Here is a 14,265-nt window from a genome sequence, read left to right on the forward strand (position 1 = left end):
ATTTTACCCAATCAGAATGTTGTTGTGTGCTTCCAGAAAATGAAGTTTTTAAAAAAAAATTTAGTTCTTGCTTTAACATGCCTTCTGTACTGAAAAATAAAATGTTCATATGTAAGCAATCAATAGCAACAAAGTCCATATAAGAAAACCAAGCAAGCCCCATTTTCACTGAAATAGAAAAATTTATTGAATGTGTTTAACTGAAGGTTTAAATTACAATAGAAACAGTTATATTTTTTCCTCATATGGAAGAGTTGTGTCTTTCTTCTCCTTGGATGAAATAAAATGTCTGACTTGTAACATTTTGCCACACCGAAGTGTCCAAGCATCTCTTTTTCAATCCTGCTTTTCCTAATGTGATATGAAGATTTAAAAGCATTTTTTTTTCAAAGGAAGAGAGCAAAATAAAAGTACAAAATTATTATTGATTATACACATGGTGTATTTTATACATGTAGGGAAGTTTGACTGCTTTCTCGTGAGACTTACAGTTGCTGCATATTATCCAACAAATAAAGTAATACAATTAATATACACGGCTTATGTGGAGACACTAATAAGGATGTTGTATTTGTAATGAGTTTTTAATGTGGACTGTAGTGATAAGCATACAGCACAGTCAATCAGTATTCGATTTTGTTATACAGGTTGTATAAAGGTAACGCTGGCAGGTTGCTCCCCGGGTAATACAGGGGCGTCGGAAAGGCGATAGACCGGGGAACCGGTACACGCAGTAAGTTGTTATCTCTGAAAACCAGCGGCATCCCAACGAGTGTCTGTGCGGAGGCGTGGGCCATGTTTGCCGCCTCCAGCTCCGCTGAGAGCTGCCTTTTCCATTTGTTCCTCCTGTTCTGAAACCACGTCTTGACCTGAGTCTCCGTCAGCTGTAGACTGGAGGCTAAGCAGGCCCGCTCCGAGCTGCTCAGGTAGCGTTTCATGTCGAAGGTGGACTCCAGCTGATATACCTGACTCCGGGAGAAAACCGTGCGCGTCTTCTTTTTGGCCGAGTTGCCCTGTTTGTCCGCACCGTCTGTCTGTCTCTCCTCCGACAGAGGTGACATTTGATGGCACGGTCTTTCCTGCTCCTCCTTATAATCCTGCAGCAGAGGCTGTGACAGGTGCGGCCGCCGTGCGAGCCCGTCATTTCCAGACAGAAGTCCTTTAGCGGGACCTGAATGCATCACGAGGAGGAGGAGGTGATAAGTTTCATACCTCACAAAAGCCTATGATTTAAATGTGCTTTTTAAAACATGCGAATAAAACTATATTTATATGCTACGTGTATTAATAGACATAGCCACTCAATTTAAGAATTTGTCAAGTGACTTATTAACTTATTAAATCGTCAGCTTCAACCCAGAGACTTCTTAAATAAACTATCCACCATGACATGCAAGGCGTAGCTAAAGTAAGCTATTAATTCAATTCTGCTCTATTTAACGCTCAATTGACGATGTGTAGTGCAGCCATGTTTCATCAATTAGTCTTTATTCAATTTTAAACGAGAGGAAACATGGAAGGCTAATTGTTCGACCTTTCACTCTTTTTCGGTGTTAGTCAGCACAGAGACAACGAACAGAAGTAGATGTGCAATCACAAATATATGCTAATTAGACATGCCCTGCAGTGCAAACAAAACAACCACAAACATAAATAAATAAATAAATAAAATTAAATAAAAAAACAGGACGCCTACTTCAGAAAAAAACTTATGTGGTTAAAAAGATTTAACTATAAATAAAACTAGTACTTAACTGAATAATAATAATAATAATAATAATAATAATAATAATAATAATAATAATAATAATAATAATTCTTACCTAAACAGGAGAAGTTGTGGGTTTGGTGCTGCGTGCACGGCTCGCTGTGACCGGTGTCAGAGCAGAAACAATCCGCTGAGTCCTCGCCACCGCTGCACTCTTCCTCGGAGGACACCGACAGTGAACGCCTCCGCGGCGGCGGCTGCGGCCCCTTGGAGAGTTCTTTGGTCCCAGAACGCAGCTCATCGGTTGGTGTGCCTAAAATAGACTGGATGGTAAAGCTGGAAATCGGGCCCGAAGAGCACTTGCTCCCGCTGTCCTCTGCGCTACTCATTCTCGCTTCATAACAGTATTTAAGTATTAACTGAATCGGTCTGTCCGCTTGTATTCCGTGATTGCTTTCTGTACGACTGGTGCGTAAAAATTACGAAAGCGTCTTTTGTCTGCCTTGTTTTTCCTTTCTTTCTTTCTTTCCTTTTTTTTCTTTCTTTTTTTTCTTTTTTTTAACCCCCACCCCAGCCTGTTTAATTGTGGAGTATTAACATTGAAGGAGTTGAAGGTGTTTTTTCTAGAGCTCGGGGAACATGAGTGTATTCCTGGTCCTCCTCTTCACGCTCTGGATCAGCGGCAGCAAGGTTGCGTTGCCTCATTTGCATGTAGGTAAGCTCCTCCTGGGCCAATCGCAGCTCCCAACATAAGCCCGGAAATTTCAAACTTCTGTCAAGCTTCTGAGATGAAGAGAGGGAGAGAGCCCAATAAGAGCAATATTTCTACATTCAGGTTACAGGCAATACCAAGAATATATGGCTAGCGCAACTAGGAACAACCGCAATTTTGGCTTTTATAATTATATTTAATGCACGGAAACCAATCACATTGTCCTCGGAAACGATGTTGAGATTTATGAATACATACATACATATAGATAGATAGATAGATAGATAGATAGATAGATAGATAGATAGATAGATAGATAGATAGATAGATAGATAGATAGATAGATAGATAGATAGATATGAAAAGTGCTAAACCGTCCAACATGGCCAACATGGCGAAAATACGACAAAGGCTTAAAAATCCCCCCCCCCCGAAAATAATAAACTCATTCTGCGTCCATTATCTATGGTTAAGAATTAATTTGATCATTACTGAGCTAATCTGCTTCGTGATGACCGCGCGTGGAGTGGAGGCCGGCTAATTGATTGACTAATTGATTGGAGGTGGTGGGGGCTGAGGAAGCGCACGCGTGAGTGTGCGCGCACTCCTCCCACCTTCATCAGCCATGTTGTAACTGTGTGTGTGTGTGTGTGTGTGTGTGTGTGTGTGTGTGTGTGTGTGTGTGTGTGTGTGTGTCTGGCTGGCTGCGGGACAGCTGCGAGGCTGAAGGTTCGGGTATATTATCCCCGTTGTTCTGCTTTGTTTGGAAGCCCAAGACACATCGCAAATGCTCAGCTTTAATTAACGTGTCAAACAGCACCAACATAACTTGCTTGTGGCTTTAAGACAATTTAAAAGAAACGGAGAAAAGACCTGGGTTAATTATGGACTAATGACATCAGATTCTGTCGTCATCGTCAGTGACATTTGGATTCCTGTGCGTAAATATCCTTAACTTAGCAAAAAGACCAGCATCCACAAAGGTATGTTACTAACGCGCAGGGGGAGGCTTTACTGAAAAGGAGGGGGGCAAGCACTATATGAGGGCAGTCTGGGCGGATGCTGGATTTATAGTGGTTACACATAAGGCGTGAAATCTGCAATGACAGTTAAAATGGTTTATTTTATATGCGTTGTTTTTTTTATACAAAGACCCTTGTCAGTGTGCCGCCTTCACCACTTTCAGGCGACTTTAACAAAGTGGAATAGGTTCATCACGGAGATAGTGGACACAACTCGCTACTATTATGTTGAAGAGAATAAATTACAGGTGCTGTTTTTATGCCAGGGTTGGCATTTATAGTCGTCCCGGCCGGTTTCTTCTATTTGTATGGAAATGTTCATCCCCCTATACGCCTCTGCATTTCGAGGCCTGGCGAGGCCTAAAACAGGAAGAAGCGGGCCCAAGTTCGTGCTCTATCACAATGATAGGTGGTGTATGGCCGCCCTACCGCAATAACAGAACAAGATCTTTAGCAGGAGAGAAAGGTCTGGGAAAGACAGATGAAGTTATGAGGCTTTTTGATCTGGGAATCAAGCTTCGATAAATATTAAACAAAGACCCTTTACACGTGTGTATTATGATATATGGCGTGTCCAAGTCTAGAATAAGGAAATTACCAGAGAAAATGATATCAATAAATTTTCTAAGTATAAACGTTGATTATGTTTCGATTTTCATTCAAGAAAGCGGGGCTTGCTCTTTTTTCAGTAGGCGTTTGTGTGGGTCTGTGCGCGCACGCGTGTGTGAGTGTGCGTGCGAATGAGAGAGAGAGAGAGAGAGAGAGAGAGAGAGAGAGAGAGAGAGAGAGAGAGAGAGAGAGAAAGAAAGAATTGAGAGAGAGTTGTAAACGCAAGCAGAGCACCCGAGCCCTGGAGGTGTACAATTTATGTAATCTGAGTGTGGAAATGAACTGGGTAATTTATTGGAAAACACAAAGTCAGGAAGATTGGATCAGTACAGCCTATCCAAGGGCTCCTATCCATCAAGTTCCAATTAACAACCTAACCATTGAGTTTTAATGGCTTTCCAATCTACTGCCCTGATAGACTCATCAATTCCTCGGGGAGAAATTAAGAAAATCGACCGCCCCTCGGCGTTTCAGTGTCATTCTTCACAGCAACTATATGTCAAATTAAAAACACAATTAAAATTTAAACTGTTCCAATCAGACGCTGCCCCGCAACCTATGTTTCACTTAATAGAACTTTGATGAAAATCTGATGTTCGCATTCAATCAGGAAAGCAATGGCATGGGTATAAAACTAGATCTGCTCTTCAAGAAGTGTCAAAATGACTTGTTTAAACACACGATGTTTGACCCAAGGATGGGAGGAGCTGGTATAACTTTTTCTTGCGTTTAGCTAATTATGGATTTACTAGTGAGTATCTGTGCGCTGTGCGACAGGCTGCATGGCAAGAGATTTTAAGGATTTTCCAGAACTTTGAACAATCATGTTTGGCCCCCTTGCCAGAGGCAAAGAGGACGAATGTTGTCATATATTGGAAATTTTGAAGGTTCATTATCTTTACATCACGAAGGGGGGGTTTGCTTTGGCAACAAAAAAAAAACCTTCTTTTACTCCACTAAATAAAAATTTAAATATCATTTTAATAAGCCAAAGTCCACATAGGCAGCAGCTGCAGAAAAGCGGTGAGCATTATGCAAAGTGTTCAAGGTGTCCGGGCCACTTGTGGGTTTCAAAACTGCTACTGAAACCCACGATAGGGCTTAAAATGACCCATTCAGTCCTCCATTTTAATACAATACACTGAGCGCTGTCCTCCGGTCACGTCCGTTTGTCCCCGTTCGCGCAAATGTGCTTTATCTGATTTTGGCCCCGCTCCCTTTCCTCCTTTACATAAAGATGTAGCACAAATGGAAATTATCGAGTGGTAATTTTTTCAATTTATGCGCGCAAATCAAGGTCATAAGCTGAGCCGAGGCTGTGTGTGAACGTTGCTCTTACTTGACGCAGCATGCTGCAGACGTTCACAGATCGATATGTGCCAGAGGAATAATGCCATACTAATCTATTAATTTGCTGTAATGGGGCCGTGTTGAGTGTGCATGGTAGGTACACGTCAATACTCGGGTGATCTGATAATATTTGAATGGACCCTTTGTCTCTTGATGAGGTCATCATAGAGAGTTTATAGCTGACTGATTAATTTCCAATAACTGTATTAGCCTCCAGATCAAAACAATAAATGGCTTTAAAGCCTGTTCTCACTAAAAACTACGTGTGCCTCATATCTGCTCGTTTCATCTGTTCAGATTTGACTTTCAGGTGTTTTCTTTTTGCTACAGTTTCCAACGTTTGGGAAATGCAAATGCAGTGTGGACTTGTCTGCTAATAAATTATTTTATTCCTTGCACTACAGGCTCAACAGGCTACTAGGACTGTCTTTAAGCTTTGAAACTCATCGTCAAACACCACCAGTGTTGGAGCAGCCTTTGTTGAGAGTTGGTATTTTAGCTAAATGGACTATACAGGACAGAAGTTTTTACAACTTTTCATCAAAGTTTGAAGGAAGATATATATATATATATATAAACGTCTAACCCTATCAAAGATCATCTGTGTCAAAATATTATTCTTATTCAGTACAGTTTAATTAAAAGTCGTTGATGTTCTCAAATCTCGTGAAATCTTAAATTAAGCTGAAAGGATAGTTGCATCAACATTGTCTCAGATGTTGCCTCCCCGCCCTAAAAAAAGAAAAAATAAATAAAACAAACAGAACAACTTCTTCTCCCTTTCAATTTCTGTTATTTGTTAGATGTTTATGTCGTTTAATGAATAAACTTACCACCAAAGTAATCCATTTCTAGGCTAAGATAGTCTAATCTAGTGTCCAGTGACACCTGTATAATCTTGTGTAACAAAGTACCAGTTTAATAATTCATCTGTAATTTGAAATTTTACATCTTCATTTACACCTTTTTTCATGTAGATGAACTGGTAATTTTATCTACAGAACAGTGTAATTATTAACGGTGGAGACACTGTGATATAGTGTTTAATTCGGAGGTAATAACAAAAACACATTACAAGGGAGAAGACGTGTTGTCTATGCGATCTTTTTAAAACAAATTACGCAACTAGTTTCACAGCAACTAATAAAGAGAGACGTTTCCACCGTTAGCCTCAAAGCGACTATATTTTGGCAAATTGCAGTGTGTGTAGTGTGTGTGTGTGTATATATATATATATATATATATATATATATATATATATATATATATATATGCTATATCTGTGAGTGTGTGTGTGTGTGTATACACAGACAAGACACACATATGCACACACACACATTATCATGTCCATGACACAGAAAACGGGGGAAAAATAAAACAGCAGTTCATACTTGGAGAGTAATTTACTCTTCTGAATACATCGCCCGTAATTTTGGCAAGATGGTGCCAATTACGCATCTAATTGACCGAATCACTCTTTATGCAAAATAACGTTTTAAAGTGCATAACACTAAGATGATTAGAGAAACCCACCTGCCATCGCTCCAAGTGCTCGTGCATGTGCGTGCGCGTGGCCGTGAAGTATTGAAAAATTAAATTAAAGTTGTCTTTTTATGTAGGCCAATAACACTCAGTCTGATTACATTTTTAATCAGAAGTAAATTGTCCAATCGGTTACAGAAAAAATACAAAAATTGCACAACAACGTAAGGAATATTCTCCATTTATTTCACAACATAGTTCAGCAATACAATATCAAAACGTTGTTTTTACTGTACAAAGAAGAAGCCTTGTGAGGACGTCTCAATAAATATATACATTTACTTTTTTTTCTTTCTTTCTTTCTTTCTTTCTTTCTTTCTTTCTTTCTTTCTTTCTTTCTTTCTTTTATTACATCTATTTTTAACCGCCTGTTCAAAAACACAAAGTAGCTGAGGAGACTTGTGCTTGAAAGACCTGTCCATGTGGAAGGAGCGAGAGAAAGTATTACGAAAACATAAAGCTACATGTGGATTGTACAGCTCTACAGTGTCTTGATTGTCCCCCGTCAAGCGCAATAAAAAGGAAAAACGAAAAAGAAAACTACATCAAAGCCTCATCAGTATTCCGACATGAATAGATGACAAAACACGTGTTTCCCGTTTAGTGGTTTCATTCATTCACAGCACAGAGTCAGCGTATTGCACATCTTTGTGTCATTGGTTTTGGAAATGTAAAAAAAAAAAAAAAAAATCAAATGAATGTGTTAGATGAAAAGTATAGGCCGCAACCTATTTTTTTGTAAACAATGTAGTTTTCGTAAATTACACAAGAATGGCCTGTCTAGGAACGAGGAGAAAAAAATAGTCGTCAGGCGGTGCCAGAGGGCTGAATCCTGAGGTGATCGTCACATAATAATAATAATAATAATAATAATAATAATAATAATAATTTCGTATCATGTGTAAACGGCACCCTTATGGAAAATGGAAATTTATTTGCCAAAATAGGTCCATGTTTGTCTGACAGTCTCCTCTAATTTTTCTTCTTTTTCTTTTTGTGAACATGTATAAAAATATTGTCTTTTTTTTTTTCTTTACTTTTTAGTGAGGTGAGATACCAACTGTTGCCACAAAACTCAGCTGTTTTCAAACCGGTCTGAGCAGCGGCACTGATGTGACTATGGGATGGGAGTAGTAGACACCGGGATGCGGGAAGGTGAGCAGCGGCTGGCTCACGGGCACGTTCGCAGCGGCGCCCCCGCCTTCTGAGGCAGAGTTCTCGTGGTAAAGAATGGGCACCCGGACTATCCTCTGCGCCGCGGCGTGGCTCAGATTGGCGGCCTCCAGCTCCGCGGCCAGCTGTCTCTTCCACTTGTTTCTCCTGTTCTGAAACCAAATTTTCACTTGAGTCTCCGTCAGATGGAGGGACGCGGCCAGGCCCGCTCGCTCCGAACTGCTCAGGTAGCGCTTCATGTCGAAGGTGGACTCAAGCTGGAACACCTGGCTCCGCGAGAAAACCGTGCGTGTCTTCTTCTTGCGGCACGGCTTTTTTTCCTCGTCCCTCTTCTTCCACTCCTCCAGCTCATCTTTTTTGGCTTCTTCCGTGTCGCTTTCTTCCAGGATTATCTCATCACTGCTTTTGTTGTTGTGCTCATCCTCCTCGTCGTCGTCTTTGGCATCCGGCTCGGATTTGAGTACCAGGTCGGGAGAGTCTCTGTCCGTACCCGAGGTTGGAGAGGAGTCTCTGGCTGCTGGTTTCTCAGTGACTGGAATGAGGACACATGCAGGGAGATGTGGTCATAAACACAGTGGACTGTGTGTTTCGGTGTTTATTACAGCCTGTTGATACCAGACATTTAGTTGGCTTTGGGAAAATAAATAAAGCCTGGAAAATGGCTTGCGTCAGACTAAACATAAACCATTTCAGTATTTAATAGCACCCTTGTCAAATGTATTCAAACAGTATCTGTGTCCTGAACAAAAAAAAAAAAAAGCTTTATGTTAAATAAATATAATTGTGCTTTTAGTTAAATTAGCTTTCTTAAGTTCATCTATCAGCAAATATGTTTTATTTTCTGTGCGTTAATTTTTAATTGTGTCAGTCATAACAACGTGATGTATCTCACAAGTATAAATCATAGAAAGAGGCAGGTAAAAAGGCTGTCAGTGGCCAAGCCTCTGGGGTAAGATGTGCACCACGAACGCCAAAAGACAAATCAAAAGCATGCTGCGCATCGTCACCCTCAGCCAATGATTTGATGATGTCTACTTCATTTTATGCACAGTGTGTTACTTTATTGATCTATTATCTCACGTCGTGGCATAACAAAATAGGCCTTCTTAGAGGAGAAGGTGCTAAATCATCACACTCTCAATGGCAAGACAGTGGGAGTGATTTCCATCATGAAAATAAACAATGTATTTTATCGGTTCTATTTCTGTTGAGGGGTTTCAATTATTTTGTCGTTGTTTGTGACTATTTCTAAGTTACTATTGCTATTTTTTAAGATATTTAACCTACGTTATATGTGTTACTCATTATGATGAAAGCTCAAGCACCTAAACTCAAAGTGTCGCAGCTGCTTGTCTTACCTTCGGTTCTGTGTAGGTGAGCGGCTGAGCTGAGGGTGTAGGGGTACCACCACGCCGAGGTGCGCTCCAAGTAGTGTGCCGGTAGACTGAACCTCTGTGCGGGCAAGTCAAAGCGTGGAAAGTTGAAATCCCCGACCTGTGAAAGGGAAAATCCTCCCTCTAAGGCCGCCTTGGTGGCAGCCAACATCGGCTTGGGCTTGGATGGTTTACTATCACAGTTCAGCAGGTTCTTAATGAAGAAAGGAGAATCCTTGGCCGGAGCGCACGCCTCTTGCGTTGTCTCTGGCATCGCTGTTGCGGTGGTCTGAACAAGAAGGACCCCGGAAGCAGGATTTTTTTTAAGGGGAGAAACAGACAAAGCTGACTTACAGACTGGATATCCTGGCTGAGAGGTGTTCTTGTTTTATTCTTCTCCTAAACTTGAGTTCGCACCATGAAGAGCGCGTCAAAACACTCGTCCTTCTGGGCTTGAAAAATAATCAGTTAAAGTATTTAGTGGTTAAGAAAAGACATGCACCAACATGGACGTGTCTCATCCCGGAGTCTTCCGTCAAAACGCAAAGCGTGTCCACCGTGTCAGTCAGTCTGGCGTCTGATGCTAATGATGAAATAAAAATGTCATCCAAGTTAAATGCGGAAAGTATAGGCGATTGGGCATGTACAATGGCAAATGGGATTAAGGGAGAGACGGTGAGGGGAGGGAGAAAGAGAGGGAGAGACCATCCTCCCCTCCCTGTGCGCTGTGGCTGCAGGCTGTGTGCGCTCCCCTGTTATTGGTCTCATACAGTCCAATTAGCAGCAAATAAACACGGGGCTTTTACCGCGAAAAGGAAGATTTGGACCGACAGAACGAGAGCGGGAATTGACCCGAATTTAATGTTTGTTTAATTTTATTTAATACTTTCTTCAACGTATATGTGATGATAAATATCTAAAAAAATAATGAGAAATAAATTATATATTGTAAAGACAACCTATTTAAAATTTGTAGCTTTTATTGGCCTGTAGTCTTTTCCCAGGACCTTAACATGTTGTAATTTAGTGGGTTCACTAAAAAAACAAAAAAAAAAAAAACATTTCTATTAGCCTAAATAAAAAGCAAATTATTCAAAATCACATCCCAACATACGTGGGAGTGAGGTCTCGGGTTAACAGTCATCTACACAACAGCGCACAGGCCCCCTACTCTCACTATCATGCAAACTCATAAAACAATAACCGTAATGCAATCTTGAACAGCAAAGTCTTAGAATCATGTGACTTTAAAAAAAATCAATATTAAGTCTTGTGCAGAATTTTTAATTGGCCTGCTTTCATCAAAAATTAAATAATACCGTAGATGCCATGCCTGCCAGCACTCTTAACACGTTAAATAGTCTCAATTTTTTATTTTATTTTATTTTTCTTCTCCACACAGAGGCACAATATGAGAAAAGGCCTGAGATCAGACTGCAGCTCCTCAACGTGTCACCAATGGGCGATTATAATCATATTTCTAATTTATTGATTTTTTTCTTTTTTTTCTGAGGGCCACTTCCACCATGTCTGCGGGTCGCATAGTCAGTTTTTCATCCCTAATCGATTTCGTTAATTTATCCCTCAGATTGCACTCTTTGTAAATGTGCTATGTATATTCACTCATTGATATTAATTGACTTGTTAAAAACCCGTCTGGGTGGTAGTGAGGAACAACGGAGAGACAGCGTCCTCTGTGGGCCACGGGGAGGAAATGCACTTGAGAAGAACGTGTGTTAATGACTGATTTAAGCCTATTGTTGTTTTATCACGTTGTCACATTGTGGAAACTCACTTTTCACTCTGACGACAAAAACGGGCCCTTACCGAATAAAAATATTTAATATGAAGCTAAAGAATTTTTTTTTACTATGTCAGACATGGAGTACTTAAGATAAAACTAGATAAATATGTTGATGCAATGTCTTAAAAAGAAAAAAACAAAGTATTGTTCTATTAAAAGTGTGTTCAGTATTTTATTTATTTACACGAATAGTACTATGTATGCACTAACATGTTCATATAATTAATTAAATCTATTAATTTCATCAATAACTCTAGTAGAAATGTCCATTCTCATACTGATATTTAAATAAATAAAACAAATAAATAAACAAAAATTACATCATTCCAACAATCTTCAGGGAGTGATTTTGAATTGAAATTATCTGGTGCAAGGACTTTGATCGTCTCCATTCAGGTCATACAGTATTGTTATATTTATTTGATTGTTTTAGGTTAGTTTTGCTTTAATAATGATACTGAGTAAAGCATGGTGAGCAAAGTTAACTTAATATCCCTAAAGATCTTTGGACATTGTTGCTGTGTGACAAGAGCCTTGTTTACCAAACAGTAGCATTCAAAGACAGATCTAGGACAAAAACTGATTGCAATTTCCTCTCTGTTTATGTTTTACAAAATTAATGATAAAGAAGAGAAACTACATAAAACTGTGGTGGATCAAGGTCCTAAAAATTATTATTTTGCATTAGTTTGGCTGCCTGAACACCATATTAGTAATATGTTATATTTTTTCAATAGTTGTGTGGGCTTTGTTTTTTGGAACTCTGCTGCAGGGATGGCACAACCTTGTTGTAAAAATATTGCCAGTTTTGATGATGATGGGGAAAACAAGTGTGTAACTGCATCCAAAGTCACAAAGACTTTGACAACTAAAGCAAATGTTACCTACATGTGCAGTACTCAGGTGGAAGAGCATTTGTCTACCTGGATCGATTCCTAGTTTCCCCATACCATATGCTAAAGACGTCCTTGCAGGAAAGACACTGAACCCTTCATAGCCTCCTAAAGTGTCTGTCGGGATATAAATGTGTGTTAGTGAAAAAGCACTTAGTATAATAACAAAAAAGTCCTGTATGTTTGAAAAGGTGAATGTGACATGTAGTGTAAAAGCGCTTTGAGTGGTCAACATATATCTAGAAAAGTACTATATAAGTACAGACCATTTACTGTCAAACATTCTCATTAAACATTCTCAACAATTTACCTCATGTCCTAATCACTGTCACCCTAGAGAACACCACCCTCATCATGATGGAAATCTTTTATTGTGAGATTAAGGTGATCACTCAGACCAAGTCTGCGATGATTTACAGCAATCGTACCACAATTTGATCAAAATCTCTGATAATTTACACAACCTGGAAAACCTTTGGTGAATAGGTGAATTATCTAAACCTTGACCCTTGTAGTTAGTTATTCATTGTATGGTCTAAACCTGTAAGACCAATGCTTTGCTTCTGTTAAGGTTGTCCAACAGGTTAAAAAGAATACAAACAATAACCCTGAAAACACACTAAGATCCCAGAAACTAAGCTTCTGTGTGGAAAATTGTGCAGCTCCTACTTTGCATTGATTACAAACACACAGCAGATATTGCATAAATAAGCCCTCTGAATGCTCCATAAGTCTATTTTTCTTGCTCCTTGGGTAGGTTACTATGACTTTTATATTATTTATTTCAAAGTGCCCAGATATTGATTATTTCACACGGAAAAATGACAAATGGCAGGAGAGAATGACACGGTCAGCAGGTTCTATTAGAGAAATGATAGTGTTGCTCGTGGTTTGTTAAAAGGTCCAGTTTAGATACTTTATAGGTTTACATCCATCATCATCTAATGACCTATTTGATGAAAAACACGCGCTCTGGTGACAACAGCCCTGTGCAGCCAACTTTGCTTTGTAATTGCTCCCATATTAAATATAGATTTTTGTTTTGATATCTTGTGAGAATTCCTTTCTGTGGGTCAGAAATGTGATAAAAGACAATGGCAAAAGCTCAGAGGAAGAAAACTGGAAAGAGAATGAGGGAAAATAGGTGGCTAAGAGACATTGACAATGGAACTGTGAGTTTGTTATTGAGTTCTTCAGCGATGGAGGAAAGATTCAGGCCATTTAATGAAGTAAAAATAGCAATACACACACAATAATAAAATTAAAAGTAAAACTCTTGCGCTAATAATAAAGAAAATGTACAAATAAACATTTTTGCTTAAAAAAAATGCTCCAGTAAGTTGAACATGTTAATTATTTAAGTTTTATAGTAAGAAAATAATTTTAGCATCTAGGTAAAGTTAATGTTAACTACATTTTCTTGTCCATTATTCTACTCTAATATCATAAGCTAAACTAGATGTTTCTTGTATAAAATTATTTGAAAATGAAATGTAAATTTAATAATGCTATACTATAAATACGGAAAATCATAATCAAATCACAGTGAAATGCAGAGCTCAGTTTTCAACACAAAGTTTTCAAAGGTTAATTCTGCTTACTAAAATTCAACAGAATTGGGAATTTAAGTAAAGAGTAATATTTACCCAACATGTGAGCAATCTGAGTACCTTAACATGTTAAATTATACATGTATGGATTTCAGCTATTTAATATGTCAATTTAAAACAGTAAAAAAATTCAAATCTAAGGTACATCATATCATTAGAAGATTCAGAGAACCTGAAGGAATCTCAGCAAATATCAGCAAGAACATAAAATCCATAAAAACACATTTAAAATGTGTGCCCATCAGAAACTATTGGAACTTCTACACAAATCCATTAGGAGTGAAAACTTATGCTAAAGGAGCAGCTACATCAATCCAGACCCATGAAAACATTTAAGACATTGTGAAACAATGGCAAAAGTCCTCATTAGGCAAAAAAAAAAGAAAAGAAAAAAGAAGAACATTTCACTTCCAGGCCAGTTAACTAAATCTAACTGACCACCTGAGTTTGCATCTTGTTGTTTAAATGA

General features: G+C 38.9%; 2 protein-coding genes across 2 annotated transcripts; both read right to left on the minus strand.

Annotated features, from left to right (window-relative positions):
• Nucleotides 1-200: 200 nt before the first annotated feature.
• hmx2 (H6 family homeobox 2) lies at nt 201-2,312 on the minus strand. The gene is made up of 2 exons (XM_042010622.1): nt 1,824-2,312; nt 201-1,171 (listed from the first exon to the last, which is right to left on the minus strand). Exons 1-2 carry the CDS (start codon nt 2,095-2,097, stop codon nt 624-626), a joined length of 822 nt encoding a protein of 273 aa, XP_041866556.1. The 5' UTR covers nt 2,098-2,312; the 3' UTR covers nt 201-623.
• A 5,591-nt stretch (nt 2,313-7,903) lies between these two features.
• On the minus strand, nt 7,904-10,053 carry hmx3a (H6 family homeobox 3a). Its single transcript, XM_042010510.1, has 2 exons — nt 9,475-10,053; nt 7,904-8,648 (listed from the first exon to the last, which is right to left on the minus strand). Exons 1-2 carry the CDS (start codon nt 9,761-9,763, stop codon nt 8,029-8,031), a joined length of 909 nt encoding a protein of 302 aa, XP_041866444.1. The 5' UTR covers nt 9,764-10,053; the 3' UTR covers nt 7,904-8,028.
• Nucleotides 10,054-14,265: the final 4,212 nt, after the last annotated feature.

The sequence above is a fragment of the Melanotaenia boesemani genome, chromosome 16 (assembly GCF_017639745.1).
Source record: "Melanotaenia boesemani isolate fMelBoe1 chromosome 16, fMelBoe1.pri, whole genome shotgun sequence".
Lineage (NCBI taxonomy): Eukaryota > Metazoa > Chordata > Actinopteri > Atheriniformes > Melanotaeniidae > Melanotaenia > Melanotaenia boesemani.